Source organism: Falco naumanni, chromosome 4, assembly GCF_017639655.2.
Source record: "Falco naumanni isolate bFalNau1 chromosome 4, bFalNau1.pat, whole genome shotgun sequence".
Classification (NCBI taxonomy): domain Eukaryota; kingdom Metazoa; phylum Chordata; class Aves; order Falconiformes; family Falconidae; genus Falco; species Falco naumanni.
In genome coordinates this window covers 36954569-36971244 of record NC_054057.1, presented here as the reverse complement: position 1 = coordinate 36971244, position 16676 = coordinate 36954569, and the positions used below count along the sequence as shown (strand labels likewise).

The 16676-nt window shown below is 39.5% G+C and overlaps 1 protein-coding gene across 4 annotated transcripts in view; it reads right to left on the bottom strand.

Annotated features, from left to right (window-relative positions):
- CDK6 (cyclin dependent kinase 6) overlaps window positions 1-16676 on the bottom strand; it is a 147208-nt gene that overhangs the window by 93887 nt on the left and 36645 nt on the right. For all 4 annotated transcript variants that reach the window (XM_040593820.1, XM_040593816.1, XM_040593818.1 and 1 more), the window contains exon 3: window positions 15876-16011. In XM_040593820.1, coding sequence (XP_040449754.1) covers window positions 15876-16011 — 136 coding nt within the window. The remainder of the gene's footprint in view (window positions 1-15875; window positions 16012-16676) is intronic.

The window sequence follows — 16676 nt, the reverse complement described above, 5'->3', positions numbered from 1 at the left end:
GTACCAAGAAAGAAAACCCCATCCCTAGAGGAGAATGCTGCTCAATCGGCACTACAGCTGTTTACCAGCACCTTCGTGACACTGTTGGTGATAATAGCTCTTTTTAATTTACTCAGACTCCGTGAAGGGTTAAAAGCGTGGCATATGTTGACAGCCGAGACTCCTTGCTAACAGGAAAGACACTTTGCTGTGGGGCCCAGATCTCAGCTTCTCCTTCCCTGCAGCTGTCTGTGGATAGCAGCTAATTGTCTCCACTTGTTTAACCTTGGGGATAACGTCTGGAGGGGACCAAGTGCCACAAGCATATTTTTTTTTTTAACGGTCATTTCCTCTCTGGTGTAACTTGCATGACAGCATGTGACAAGCAGAAATTAATGGGGACACTGCTGTGCCAATACCTCTTGAATTGCTTTGACACTGGCTGCAGGCTGCCTGCTTGGCCACCCAGCCAAGACCTCACATGAAACGTGGCAAGGGGCCCGCAGCTCTATTCACTAACAAGCCAGCTGGTCAGTGATTAGAAAGCTGAAACAATGCTGTGCACATACATCAAGAAAAATGCTTTACAAACAGCTTTGGACTTAGGAGGTAAAGTCTTCTAGAAGAGCAAATTCGTAAATTTATCTTCTGGGGACTACTAACTTAAGCTACCATTAGAGAGAATGTGGAAGGCCCTGGAAGATGACTGCCTTACATTGTCACCTGAGCACATGAAGGGCTAACCTCAGAACAAAGACTAGCATCGTAACATGCTCAAAATCATGTGATAACAGCTTAGACCACACGGATCCTGGTCTAGATGAGCTTTCAAATTATGTAAATACATAGAGATTTATGACAGACTTCTCTTCCTAATGGTCTATCAGCACCTTGGCAACATTACTGACATTTCTGTGGAAATTCTCACTGGATTTGTCTGCAGTGTGCCATCAAGAAGGCTGAGATTTGTTTATACACTGATACATAACAACAAAGGATGAGACTTTAGAAGTATCCCAGGGGGTTTGGATGACCAGATCTCTTACACTGAGGCAGCTTTGAACATTTCAGCCAAAACTTTTCTGAAAATTGTCAAATCCTTGGCTAGACACAAAAGGCTCAAGAAGGCTGTTCCTTTAATTTCTCTCTCAGTTGTTTTTTTAAACAGCATCCACTAAAAATGCATGGGTTCTTTACGAAACACCTGGATGGCAACAAGAAAATAAGTTATGCTTTTTTTAAAACTGAGAAAAAAAGCAGTCAACAGGATTCTACAGACTGGAAACCCAAACATGATTTAAAATCAATAGGACTTGGGCATCTAATTCCTATGGCTCCTTCAAAGTTATAAAAGTTAGTCCAGCAATTTTTGTTTAACAGAAAACTTGTTTAAACTTATTATAACATTGGCCTGTTCAATTTCCTGATACATATGGAAATATATTTTGTGACATATACAGATACATAAGAGCTCAAGGCACCTTAAAAGATAGCTGGATAGCTGGCAGGATAGCAAAGTAATTTTTGTGAATTAGAAATTGAGGCTACTGTAGAGTTTAGACTTTGGGCCTAATTAATTTTGATTGCTTCCATCATAACAATGTCTAGGAATTCAGCATAATCATGAACGGCACTTGCATGCTGAGGAAGAAGATGGCCTCAAATTAGGCACAACCAAAGCCCAATGAAGTCACTGGGACTCTATCCATCAATTTTCAAAGACCTGAGCTGGTCCCACTGCATTTTAATATTGGCATCCTCCTCCCCAGAACCAGCAGGACCTTCAGAGAGATGAAGCCAACCTTCTCCAAGACAAAAGTGGCAGCATGACACCAGACATTGGAATACAGCTATTCTCTAGAGTTGGATGAGATGGACACTCTTTTAATAAATAGTTAACAGTTTTTATTAAAGATGTGAACACAGAGGAAGATGACAATACCCTCCTAACCTCTCCAGGGAATGCATAATAAATAAAGCTCAGTCGTGTGGTTTTTAAAAGTCACTTTCCAATAATTTTTTTGCTTGTAATGTACTTGCATGGCAGAAGTATCATGATGCTCATCAGTGCTGTACAATGGCTGAACATTGGGGTCAATTACTACCTGAGCTCTACTCACAGGAGTTCATTTAACTTTGCTGTCTCTCTTGCTCCATATTACAAACTCAGGGATAATGGTTAACTACTTTGTGAGTGTTGCAAAAATTAACTGGTTAATATTTGTCAAGTACTCCAAAGATCTAGAATTTGCTTTCAGTTATAACGGCATAACAACCTTCCAGAAAATAAAGGATATACGCAAGAGGAAATATGTTATGGGTATATGTTATGGGTAGAAATGGGCTTCAATGAAGAGCCAAGAGGGGACAGTGGCCTACTGGAACCAGCTTGGACAGGAGCCCCTGTCCAAGAATTGTACTTACAGCTTTGCAATGCTGTTATAGCATTGTATGGACTGTCAAAATAGTCTTCAGGATAAGAATTCTACTGATGCCTTAGTACACCGAAATCAAAAGTAAAGGACAAGACAATTGCTTCTTGGAAGCACTCAGCAGATTGAGCTGTTCCCCATATTTACAGTAGCAATTAATTTGCAATCCTATCATGTTGAGTTAAAAAATCAACAGCTCTTGAACCATTAGCTTTACAAGGGGAACAGGCAAGAACTTTATCCTAAAGACAAGGCATAAAGAAGAGAATTTGGAAGAGGAGTACAGCAAGTGCACAATCTTTTGTTTTCACTGAAAGCATGAGAATTTTGCTGATAGCACCGGACTAGGGTAATAGCTGCCCATTCCCTTCCACTTACATGGTCTATTACTTTCTTCTTTCCTTTCTGATTTCCTACCTTTTCCATTACTTCTTTCTTTCCTCCCTTCACACGCCCTATTGCCCTTCCCTGCCCCATCTCTAGTTCTGACCCTTCTCTTCATGCCTTCACTGCACTCCATCCCACTCAGCCATTTCTTCTCCCACCAAACACTCTCAGGCCTTACTCCATCTCTTTGGGTTGCTGCCTCCCACAGGCCAGGTGACTACTGAGCAAGGTAGATCAGCAGACGATGCCTGATATTAGTATGTCCCAGCAGCTCACCTCTGGATTTCAGATATAACGAACTGTAACAGGTAGTGATGTGCCTGAGACATTTGCTGTGGCTGCAGCGGTGGGATATGGTCTCGCACATCTGCCAGCTCTCTCTGCACTACCATGGGCCATAGCCCCTTCCGTTCTGAGCAAAATGACACTGATTTACATTAGCGTAAATTAGTGTAAACTTTGCCTTGTTTTCTTTTGAACACTTGACTGGTTCTTAAAAAAGGAGGCATCTTCAACTTGTAGTGACACAATGAGCGATGAGCCTACTTATTTCTTAATGTTAGCAGAATAGACAAAAACTGGCTCTGATTTGGAGGTGAGGGTGAGGCTTGGGGTTGGGGGGAAAGGTGCAACATGACAGTCAATAGCTGTCTTGGGAGGGGAGAAGATTGTCTCCAATGTTTCACAGGCATGATATTCTCTCCCTTCCCCCAGCTCCTGAAATGCTAAACAAAACAAACTCTACAAGACTTTAATAAAAAGCCAAAGATATGTTGGAAGTTAACTTGCAAAAAGAGCCAATCAATGGAACACTTTCCATGAAGTACCTTTTGAAAGCAGTGTCATAAATAATGCACGTGACAAATGTAGCTTGTGACAAACGCATTGTTCTTTCTCAAAAGGGTAACTTGTGACAAACAAAAAAGTATGCTATTGATTATATAAGCCAATTAGCAAAAGAAAACTACATGTCTTCTTGTGTATCTTCACTGTAACCATTCATGGAAAACCTATGAGAATAAACGTAGCTACAGTTCAGATAACCCGGAGCGCATATGTCTGTGCTTTGCTGAATCAGGCCCTAGAAAGACAAGTCCTTTGTTTTCCCCAACAACAAACCAAAATTACAAATCATACAATATCAAACTCTATATTATTCCAAAATGACAGTCAATTAAGTAGAAACAAACTCTATCTTCAGAAGGGCAAATGAGAAAGGCTAGGGATCACTATCAAAGGACTTCTGTTTTCTTTTGTTTATTAAATAGCAACTGTATTATTTACTGCAGCTTTGCAAGCTAGTGAGCAGCTGGGTGTAACACATTTCCATGCTGTGTAACCTCTCCTTATGCTTCGTTAGATTCCTTATCAGGACGAGAAGAAAAGAAATCTCTCTGTTATGCTTTTCCTGTGGCAAAGGAAAAGACAAGATGATGACTTTCCAGCTCATTTCACTTGTACAACGTTCTCATCAATCACCATGGGGTAGGTCTTTGTTATTTTCACTGAAGGACTGTTCTTAGTTTTCTCTCACAATAAAGCGTGACTCCACTAATTAGCAAATCAAGGTTACCTCTACCACATTTGCAAAAGAACAAAATGCAAACATAAGGCTAAAGCTACTTCTGAAATAATTTCCAAGGCCTCGGTTTCACAGACATAAGCCTGAGATGAATTAGGTCTAAGCTATTTTCATTGAAACGAAGGTTAAAGTCTGAAACACTCAGAGCAGTTGAGGTAAGGAAGCTAAACTAAACATTTCATCAAGAACCAAAAGTTTTCTGCTTGTTTTGCGACTTTCTGCTCCAGAAACCAAGCAAAGACACTGTGGTTTATTTTTATTTTAAACTCTCCGTCAAGTATGCATCTCTTTGCAGTTTTGGTTCACTATAGCCCACGCAGCTTGGCCTCTATTCTCCTTTTCCTATGTCTTCAACAAGCCCTATAGACATCAGCAGGAATTATGTGAGCAAACAAAAAGCAAGCAAGGGATATATTCTATTCAAGGCAAATACATCATAAAAATGCTTCGTAAGATGGTCTCCTTTCCTTCAACTTCATGTTTTTATATGTCTTTTCCTTTTTGGTCTGTGTTGCTTGTCACTGAATGACAGTTATACACAACATACTATTGTAATAACAAGTACGTGGCTCAGAGATTGCTGTTGACTTTCTCAAGTTTCAAATTAGATAATTTTATTTAAAATACATGAAAGACATCTGTTTACTCTTTCATTAAATGCATTTTACATTTGTAACATCCTACGTATTCCTTTGGAACCATTTCCATTAAAATGCCGACTCTGGGTTTGGAGAGCAAGTATTTTCTTTGTAACATTAAGGGAGGAGTATGTTACTGTCAAAATTTCTCTCTAAAAAGTCCTTGCTAAAATATTTACCCTGCTTGTCAGAACAAGAATATCTGAAGTTAATTCCAAATGAAAGAATATTTTAGAATGAATCATAAACTAGATGTTAAAAAAAGGCAACATGCTGCCATGCCAGTGCCCCTTCCCTGCTGTAAAACTAAACGAAAAACGACTCTGAGTTTGCACCCACAGAACACTGTAACATTTTGGAGCCTTCCGAGATTCCTTAACTGTAGTTATGCAACAGAACTGTCACATCCTAAAACAAAGGACAAAAATTCAGCAGCTGAATTTATTGGTTTGGAAATTAAACACTCTTAAGAGTTCACTAACATGTCTTCTTGATTATTTTTGGCATTTTAAAGTTACAGTGCAATGCTTCCTATTGCATAGACCAAAGAAATGGGACATTTTAGAAATACTTGGAATTTTTATAGCGCTGTTTGTAAAGTCACATATTTAGAAAGTGAAAACTGTTGAGCAGTAACTTTCTTTGCAGCTAAGCCACTAATTTCAATTGGCCCTTTATGGTATAAGACACTGTTCAACATTAATAATGATATAATGCACTGGCTTCTAATATGTTGGCCATGATGGTAAAATCTAGCTTCTTCTTTTAAATGGGTATTCTCCAAGGATCACGATCTTCAAAGAAGGCAAGCAGGATGAATTCTGTGGCCAGAACAGATATTATATTAATGAAAAAAGAAATAAACCAGTCATTCAAACCTGTGGTCCTCTGGAGCCCTTTTCCATTGCTGAGTCAGTTTACCATGATCCCCAACTGTGACACACTTGTGACTAGTCAGGAGTCTGGTTCCAAAGGCACACATTGCTTACACGTAAGTTTTGAGGGAAGGCTACTTCCTTGCTCTGACAAAGCATTTAAAAAGAAACAAAATGCATGTTTATGACTAATCTGAGACTACGGAAACAATGGTTTCAATTCTTCTTTGCTCTAACTTTGGAATTCATCAGGTTAGCAGGGTATGGAGTAACAACTGATTGCCTTCTGTTAGCTCCTCTAATTAGCAGTCTTTCAACCACACTTCTTTTAAAGCCGGAGCAATCTCTTCACATAAAATTAAGCAGAAGCTTAAGTGTTTTGCTGCAGCAGAGCCTCTGCTCCCTTTGGGATTTCTCCTTTAAGGTCTGAAGTTGAACCAGAGGTTTCAGGTATATATTCCAGTATAAGTTTAAATGTTTTATGTATACTGACATAAGCGGTAGTGCTGTATAACAGTAACAATATCAGAGAAGAAGAACCTAAAATACTGATGTTTAGGAGTCTTTGGATAAGGCTTCCAACCCAAAAATTAAGCACAGATTTGATCTAGGAGCTTGAGCCTTTGTAATTTGCTCTTTCTTAATTGCAAACTGTTCAGGCTTTGCATGAAAACAAATGAAAGGCTGCTTGCTAACTGATGCTAATAGCATTGCACCACACTCACCCCTGGAGGAACCCTAAGAAACCCATAGTTACACCACAGAAGGATTTGACCCATAGTTGTGTGCTGGAGTATTGACACTGGCAAATATTACAAAACTATGTCTGCTTTATTAAAACTACAAATAAATTAATCAATTTAATTTCTAAATATTTTCCCTTGCTGTTGCACCAAGAGCAAACAACAAACAGTATTTTTGTTATTTCACTTGTGTTTTCATTCTAAATTTTCTGTCTTCTGGCAGCTGCTTGCAAACTTACTAATAATGCATGTCTTTGTTTGGACTTCTTAAAAAGAAGGATATTCTCAAAATGGAATAAAGCTTGTTTTATTCCACTTTGAAACCTGATAAACCTGTAATATGAACCATACGCTGATTACAGAGCACTGATGTATAAAGGAAGCAGTTGTGTAAACGTGTGAAGTGGCTGTGGTGGGGAAAGCAAAGCAGAGGAGAAGCGCTATTTTAGACAAATAATGCTGTTGTAGGATCTGATTATGACTCATGTTTAACAAGGTATTGTGTAAAGGCCAGCCAAAAAGGAGGACCTGTTATGGCGGGCACTATAGAGCCAAGGGTTTTCACACAGCCTCTTCCATTAAAAGCTCACAAATAAAATGAACAAGACAGACCCCAGGTGTAGAAACAGTGTGAGAGTTCCATGATAGTACTTTTTTTATGGGAATAGAGTCAGTTAGGAGGGGATAAGCAAAATGGAAAGAAAAGTGACGGAGAGAAAAGTTCTGGAGGGAGGGAAAGGAGAGAAGAGTGCTACGCAGGGTAAATACAGAGTGAAAGCAGGGTGAAAAAATGAAGGTGGAAGGGAAAGGGTGGAAGGAAGAAGGGCTTGGAAAAATGGGATTAGCACAGGCAGAGAACAGTGAGCTGAAATCACTAGAAGCTCTCTAAGTGTCAGAGGGTTTTGGCTTTGGTTGCTTCAGCAGCAGAGTGTAGTGGCTGGCTGGTGCTTCTCTGCGGTTTTGTCCCTGATGGACAGAGGGTGGGGAGCAGGGAGGAACAATGTCTATTCTGGTATCTGCAGGGGCAGGTGGGATGGAGGGGTCTCCATGTGTCTCTGATCCAACACCGAATAGAAGGGAAAGATGCAGCCTTGGCTGGGTCCCATTTTATTCCTTCCCTATGACTGTAACAGCCCTTATTCCAGCTCAGATATATCGGATGTTGAGCTGAAACACAAACCTGTGGGATGGACCCTGGGAATCAGCAGACAGACATGTGTATACATACAAAGACACAAGAATACACGTGTATACATAGAAAGACAATATACACCAAACCACTCCCTAGGCACAGGAGGACGACTGGTGCTACCCCTTGTGTACTGTACTTTTGACTCTTCTCTAAGCATCTGAGTTGCCAGTTCTGGCCTCTTCAGGCCCACAGCTATTTTGAGATCATGAACTTCATAGACAGTAGAATGATGACCATTGAGTTTCCCTTTCTCCCACTTGCTCAAATAGCAACACTTTTTCTGCAAATGTTAGAGGACTTTTGCAATAACTATGTGTATAAATGCATGTGTGTTTATGTCCCTCTCTCTATATATAGTAATTTTTAAATTCTTAAAGTTAATTTTAAGTCCTACATACGAAAACATGCCATACAAAACATGCCTATTCATTTGTACGGGACTTAGTTCCCTGGCATAAGCTAAATAAATCTGGAAAAGAAACAAACACAACATATCTTGATTAAATCTGTGTGCCACCAAGGTAACGTGCTTCAAATTAATTTTTACTGTGGGATGAAATAACCTGCTTATTCACTGGCATAAAAGGAGAGTATACAGCTAGTGCAAGAGTATTACATTTCTCTTGGGGTGGAATAGAGAAAACAGTTTTATAAAGAAATAACTAATTTGATTATATTATATTATATAAGCTATGAGTTGCCTGTGGCCAACTTTTGAATTACTTTACACTACAGCTGTATATTTCCTGCGAATAAATACGGACACTTAGTGAACATTCTAGTATACAGAATCTGAGCTGCAATAACTCGGGTTGGCTGAGATGGGAAAGATACCCTGCCACAATGCTTCTCGTCCCAGATCAGCTGAGTTCAACCCTTAGAATCTGGAATTCAACAAGAAAAAATATATTGGCCAGATTTCCCAAATATCTACCTTGTCACGATTTGTGTCCTCCTGTCTCCTCTTCCCCATCTCTGTGTGCTTGTTTTGGGGTGAACTATAGTTTTAGGGTATGCAGAGGGACAGGGGCCTGATTTCCTTCCAGTGCAGAAACTACTATTAAGAAAGCGATTCCTACCTGCCCCCACAAAAATCAAGAATGGCTCTTGGAAGGTCTCTACTTTATCTCACCTGCTGCAGTCCGACCTTCAAATTACTTCTCAAAAGTAACATGGTTTATAAGCAAAATTTAGAACATGGGTAAGCCCAAACATTTCAGTCTATTGTTCTGTCAGTGCTCTACGTGCACCTCAAGCTGCAACAGCTTTCTCTTAATTGCTCTAACTGTGGCATCTTGTTTTTGATGAAGAGAAAGACGCTGAAAACATGACTGACACTTCTGCTGATCACTGAGGCAGGATTTACTTGCACAGCAAGTTGCAACTATACACCACTGCCACGAGACAAAGGAAAGCATCTCAAAAATACTCCCCACTCCAAGGAACTGCCACTGGCTTCCTGCAAAACAGTACAGCACTGTTTCTGACATGCTGCCTGGCAGTCTAGCCCCGCTTTTACACCTGCCTGAGCATTTTTTCTACCACGTGCTTTCTCTCTTTCTTCCACTGTCATCAAAGCATTTCACATAGCAATTGCTACCACATTGATGTTCCAATAGCAAAACACCAGTACTACTAATAATCCGAGAGCATCTCAAGGGAATCAGAGGATCCATGCACTCTTTTTTGCATCACATCAGCATCCAGCTCTGCAGATTTAACATAAACGAAACGAGCTGATAGCAACAATTCACTTCCAGTGTTTGTAATACTGCAGTTTTGCAACGTCTTGATCATAAATTCTGTTCCACCAAAGGCTCAAACTCCATCCCTGCCCACAATTCAGAATCTCTCCAGTTTCTTAATTCCCTTTGACTTTCTCAATAAAGATGATTTCTGGCCCTCCATCTACTGAAAACAATAGCTTCCTTCTGACTTCAGAAAGGATGTGTCCCTTAGGGCCCTACTGGACTGTACTGCTGCCTTGAGAGTTTGGGCCGTAAAAGAAAAGTAGGTTTAGATGACTATTTAGAGAGTCCTTGGTAGAAATCTTTTCACAGTGACATTTCTAATTCAGTGTCATTGTTTTGAAAGACTAAAATTATTATTTCAGGCAGGTTGCTTTCAGGCATTATGCTACAGTGTTGCTTGACTGCTTTCCAAACTGGAACAACTGAAAAAATGTGAAGCGCTCCAATGATTTTAAATTACTCTAGTCAGGATGAAGTGATTTAAAATTATTGGAGTGCCTCACATTTTTATGAGCTCTCAGTTTGCAAGCAATGGAGGTCTGGGCAGTCCCGGGCTACAGCGCTGCAAAAAACCCCATATGTATTATCATCAGTTTTAAAATGTTTGCATTTGAATTTGGAAATGGTGGAGATTTGGAGATATTTAATGCCACCATAATCAAAAGCAGTGGCTGTACACTGACTGTAAAAAGGCCCAAGATAAAGAAGCCATGGTACAGATATAACATTTTCTTTTGTAGCATTCTGTGCTCAGCAGTCCCCTTGTTCAAATCATGACTCCTCCTAGCCCCTCAGTCAGGCTGTACATGACTACCCTGCCCCACCGCACCAAAGGAGATGCGGCTGTGTCCCTACAAGCAGCGCAGTATGGGAGAGAAATGACACCACCTGCAACAGATGGAACCACAACACTTTGGAGAATATCCTCTTTTTAAGGTTTAGTTCCTTCAGAGCTGCCTTTTGTGTAGGGCACCTGCTCTCTCCGGCTACCCTTCCGTGTAGCAGTTCCAACCTCTGGTAGTAGGATAACAGAGAGAAAAAAAAATAATCTCATAATAATATATCAGTTCAGTCAGTCCTTTTGCTTTTCATTTATTTATAGTGACAACTCTTTAATTCATAACACAGATTCAGAACAAAATGTATTGCAAAATACTCCACAAAGAACGGGATCCTTAGCAGCTGTGAATGGGCATCATTTCACTGAAGCTAATGGATTCACACCTCTTATATCAGCTGGGGACTGATCCATTATTTGTGGACTCTAAATTCCTCACTATGTTTTGCTTCTTTCTTCACTACAAAAGTACTGACAGGAAAATGTTAGTAACAGCTCTTCTCTTAGTATCTTTCTTACTAATTTGAGCTGGCTCTTTTTTTAGTAACTTTTAACTTTGATGTTGTTAAATATGGCCACACTCTGAAGACTCTTAGTACTGGTGAATCTGTTTTCCTGGAATATCTTGTTGTTTTCAGAATTGCATGATTGTGTGACATCTGCTCCACATCTCATACGTGTTTGACTGAGTAGGTACAACCGTGGCAGATGGCTGATGACTCACCTCACAGCACTGAACACTGGTTTGCTTTCTGAGAAGCAACATCTTCATATTAATTTTCTAAGAGTTTTGCAAAGATGTGAGCAGTCTGCGTGGTTTGGTAGCAGGTAATGTAAGTTACAGGAAATGCACAGGGGCACACAGCAACATTTATTCTAGGACTGGGGGTAATATTTTAAAATTCAATTTATGGGCTACTATCAAATAAATCCACAAAATAAAATTAGGTTCATTGCTGTACTTCCTAAATTTTAGATATCTAAATAGCAAAATCTGGATCCCAGAATCAGATGGAGATCTCGGCTTCCTGTGCAAAGGAGAAACAGAGTAATACCTACAGAAGCGATTCACTTGGGTGAGAAACCAGGAAACACCAGAGAAAAGGATATACCTTACACCCTGCTCTCTCTGCGATTTGGCTGCCCTGATCCAGGCTGGGGGGAATACCACAAAGATGTACCGATCACAGACCTGGGTAAAAGGACATTCTCAGCTCTTCTAACATCTCATGACAGGTAACGTACACACCTGCTATACCGCAGACCTTTGTTCTGTTCCCTCCCATGGTGACTGTCAGATTGAAACAGGTACAGTCCAGTCAGCACGTGTAGCCTGGGCAGGCTAAGTTCTCATCAGTTGTAAGAAAACTATTGCAAGAAGCTGCAAGTTTACTTACAATTATGTACCTTGCAAAGTTAACTTACAAAGTTAACTTTGTTCATTACCAAAATTAAAGAACCTTGGGAACAGTTTGTTATCCCCTCTCATTCTAACAGACTCCTTGGCCCAGCAGAAGAAGCTGACTGGAGGGAACTTCAAAGACTGATTCCTAAACAACTTAATTTAAAGCTCTATATACCAAGTCATCACATGCACATATTAATTTAAAGCTAAATACTGTTATGTACATTGCAATAGCTTAAATCAATAAACAGCAACTTGTTTGCATGGACATGATTTCTGTATTAAAAATGTAATTAGTTTTATAACAGCCATATCCATAACCAAATCCTTTAGGATCAAAAAACCCATGCCAGCCTAACAAGCATCTCATCAAAATGAGATGACTCAGGTTAAACATGCTTCAGTCCCAAAGATTAACACAACAAAATACTTTACTGGCCTGGCCTGTTAACTATTCTTTTTTTTTTTTTTAATCTTTCTCTGGCAGAGACATGTCATTCCCATTTCCACTACCCTTATGTCAACTAACAAAAGTTCCTAATGAGCCAAGTCTCTTGGAGGCTCAACTGCTAAAACCATTAACATTACCAAAGACCGGTCCATGACTAACAGCTGTGTCCTAAGGAAACTGAACTCATACCTTCCATTTCCATGTAAACTGCCCTAAAGTTAAAGATATCCCAGGAAGAAAAGAAGGGAGAAGATAATGGGTAGAGAGGAAAGAAGGAAGATGTTGACATTGCTGGTTCTGATTCATCCCGTATGGAACACATTAATTGGGTCTGACAGAGGAAGGCAGCAAGGCTGGGCAGGACTATAATCCAGTAGTTACAAAGGCGTATTAATTAGATTAAGGTCTTGAACATAGTTCTCTTTTAAAGGTGGATGCCATGTCCATGAGTATTTGGAATTGTGTTCTCCATCCCTCCAGCCCAAAGCATACTCATTAAAAAATAATGGAAGTGATTCAGCAAAGAGGATTTAAAATACTTCTGTCCAGAATAACCTAGAACTCAGTAGCCAGAGCTATAGCCGCAGAAATGGACTACAGCATTCCTGTTCCTGGTGACAGGGATGGGAAGTGAGCATGTCTGCCCTACATCCCCGGTAAGTTTTCCCACAACCAGGCAATGCCTCAAAGGGAAACTGCTTCTCTTCTATCATTTTATGGGCACCTGTGGATATGTTCCTAAAATACCCTCTGGGGTGACCCCAGCTGCAGGGCTTTAGACACTAGAAAGGCACTGCTGAGCAGCATTAAGACAAAAGCTTTAGTTGTGTTTAAATGATTGATACAGTCAGTTTCTCTGAACTGCTGCAGTCTCACTACTATCTGCTAAACATAAAGGAAAGTCTTAACATGGTACCAGTGTCACTTATATTACTTGACAGCTGGTAACTATAAACCCCACCATGTCCCAAACCAGCAAAAGCTGAGTATCCCTCCCCGAAATGGTATGTAATGATGGTAGTTAATTCACACAGAAAAGACCTTTTGGGGCTGATACTCCTCATAGTAATTTTATGTCATTCAAGTTCCTCTAACAAATGTTGACTTTACACCATGGTGCCAAAGAGGTGTATATTAGATCCTTCAACTTCAAGCTATCCAGAGCTTACTCGGCTCATTTGGCACCTCTGTGTTGCTGACACATGCAGAACTTTAACAGATGGTCTTACAATGCTGGCAGTTGTTTTGTACTGTGCTAGCGGTGAGGGGAAATACTCTACACAAATTGTCTGCAATTCTGGAAAATAAATGAAGTACAAATCCATATTAACCTCAAAAGCCAAACTATAAAAAGTCAGATTAGTCATTTAATGATCTATGTGCTCTGGGTTAAATGCTCAGTTGCTGCAAAATGGCAATACTTTCCCGCAGCCAGGAGAACTATACTTTGCTTCAGTTTCTACCAGGAATATCCATAAAGACTGCATCATTAGAAAGGTATCAAAATGCATTAGCAATAAGCCTTCAGACCCTTCCTCATGTGATCAGCCCTGACTATCAGCAAAAGTACCTCCACAAACTGGGTGTTTTCACATAAATAGTGAAGCAACAGGGTGCAACTTAGGTTAACTGATTCTCTCTTTTTTTTCCCATGCCAAACAGAATTCAAGAAATAACACAACAGCTACCACGCAAATATTGAAATCAAAAGTGATGACCAAGTAACCAGCTATTTCACATTTTTCCTCACCCATTTAAAAAGAGCTGTATGTACTGCAAACTGAATTTTACGCTCACTAATGTCACTGGCTGCAGCGGAACTTGCACTCTACATAAAAGACCAGAATTGCTTCTCCTCCTTGTTTCTGCGTGGCAAAATTTTTCTCTATTTCTCTGCCAAATTATCAGATATATCAACTCGGTTAAACTAGTAAACCACATACGGAGAATAGTGCTTTTCAAAAGTAAACATAACTATTTCCTTTACCAGTATATGAACTCCATGAAATGTATGTTCACACATACATATTACAATCTACTCGTGCAAACTTAGAACGGGCTTTTAGAAAATCACAAATGTTCTACTCCAGTGCTCACCTCTTCTATTTCCTTTATAATGAAACATAGCTCGAGAGATATTCCAAACTGAGATTTCAGAGGGTTGGCCGTTCAGTCATTCAGTTCCCATCCATCTCAATATATTTAGTTAGATAATACGTAAGTCACCTTGTACATTATTTTCACAGTGTTAGTTAAACACAGTTCCCTTAGGTAGCTTCAAAGCCCTTGAAGTAGAACCCTAAAAGCATTACCATAGGAGTCCTTCAAATGCAAGAGCGTACATTCCAGCCTTTTGCTGGGACTGAATCAAAGCTGTATCCATTTTTAAAAATTCTATTTTATCCACTAAGGTTGCTCAAAACCCATGGTATTTGGAACTGACTGATGTTATGTATTTGTGACTTTAATAGAAATTAAAAGATCTTTATCAGTTTTATGTCTGATTTTATACTAAAAGATCAAACAACTCCTATGTCTGAAGCTCTTAACAAAGAAAAGAACCCCCTCCAAAATCAAAACAACTAATTTCAGATAAGTTTCATGTTTTCTTTTCCTCCCTTCAGGACTTTTGCCAGACTGAGATGACACAACACACTTCCAGAAATTACTTATACAAATGCAAGATAATCCGTCTCTGAAAGCATAAATTATTTCTCTTCAAGAAAAAAGAAAAAACAAAAGAAACATTAAACAGATACAGTCAAAATGTAGGAACATCAATCCCTCTGCTTCTCTTCCCAGGTGCAAACATTTTGTCAAACGTTTCAAGCTATGATCCTCAGTGTAGCACTTCACTGTGAAATTTGCAGAAGAGGAGCTGGTATACATATTTTAGCACCAATAATGCAAGCATGTCCTATCCAGGGAAGAGGTCCTCTCTTACAGATGCAGAGTATCAGCTAACACGATAGGAAAACTTCATGATCATCCTGTAGTTACTGAGAGCCTTCCAAGCTTCTGCAACTGGTCATGGCTACCCCGATCCTTGAGCCCATGCTCTGCACAGAGCTTACTACAGGTCTGCAGTGAAACATGTCCTGCTCTTGCAATATACAGAAACCTTTCTGGCAAGAGGGACATGAAAGGAATTTCTTGGGGAATCAAAAGGCAATGGGAGGGGGATAGGAGCACAGGGTCTATTTTATCCATTCTAACAATATCCAGCACTCTACCAGACACCTTCTAGAGAAGGCTCAGGTAGTCTTGGACTAAACAATGACGGAATCGCCTACCTACAGCTGCAAGCAAGCAAAGGTCATTCTTAATGATTTGGAATGCTACATTTGGTAAAACAGTAGAGATTCAGGGGATTTGTAAATCCAAAAGAGAAAAAAAAGCCAAGCACATTTCCACAAAGAGATTACATCTCTTAATGAAAACAGATCTTTGTGCTGCAGCTCATGTCCCAAGCTGGGCATTACTCAATTTTGATATAACAAAATCCTGTGGAATCAAAATGCAGTTTGTCTTTGTGATTTACCTCTTTGCCCCTCCTATCTAATATTTTCTGAAATAATATCCAAATTTTTCTCCTTAAATACCTTTATAGTTTCAGTAGGCACTCCAGGCTCTGGAACTTTATTCAAGTAAGTAGTCAAGTCTTGATCCACGTGTTCAAACACTAATGTTAACTTGGTCTCTCTGTCTGTTCGTGACACGGTGCACACATCAAACAGTCTGAGAGGAGGAAAAGAAAAGAGGAGGTAAGTATACAGGAACCGGTACAGACATACATACCTTGCAGCTCATACATGTCTATTTAAATTTCTTACAATATATAGAATGGAAGAAAGAGCTTTCCAAAAGTAGAGCAATCTTTGAGCTCTTGATTAATCAAATATTTACTGATACATCAATAATACCGTATCTCTCTTTCATATGTAGATTCTGAAATAGGATTAAGTATTAATAATTCATCAGCTGTTCAAAGTAAAATAATTACATGGAAAGAAAATAACTTACGGACAGAGCAACTAGAGTTAACACAGAAAATCACTTGGTATTTATCCACATCCCATGCTGCAGCACTTACAGTCATTTAAAAATAAAAAAATTGCAAGGAGCATTTTTGAGAAAAAATATACAGGATATTTGCCTGCAACCTCAGTTTATTCCCACATAACTCCATGTTCACCATTACATGGCTTAATAATTAAATCTCCCTTGACAGAAACAGATTTTTTTTTGCTGGTTACTCTTGCAAGTTCCTGGACACAAAGAATATCTTCAGAGTCAGGGTACAATCTGGAAAAAAGCTTTGTGTACAAGATGCCACTATTAAGATGTATTTCTTCTCTCATCACTTTCTGTCATTTGTTTACTGGAATTTCTTTATCATTTCA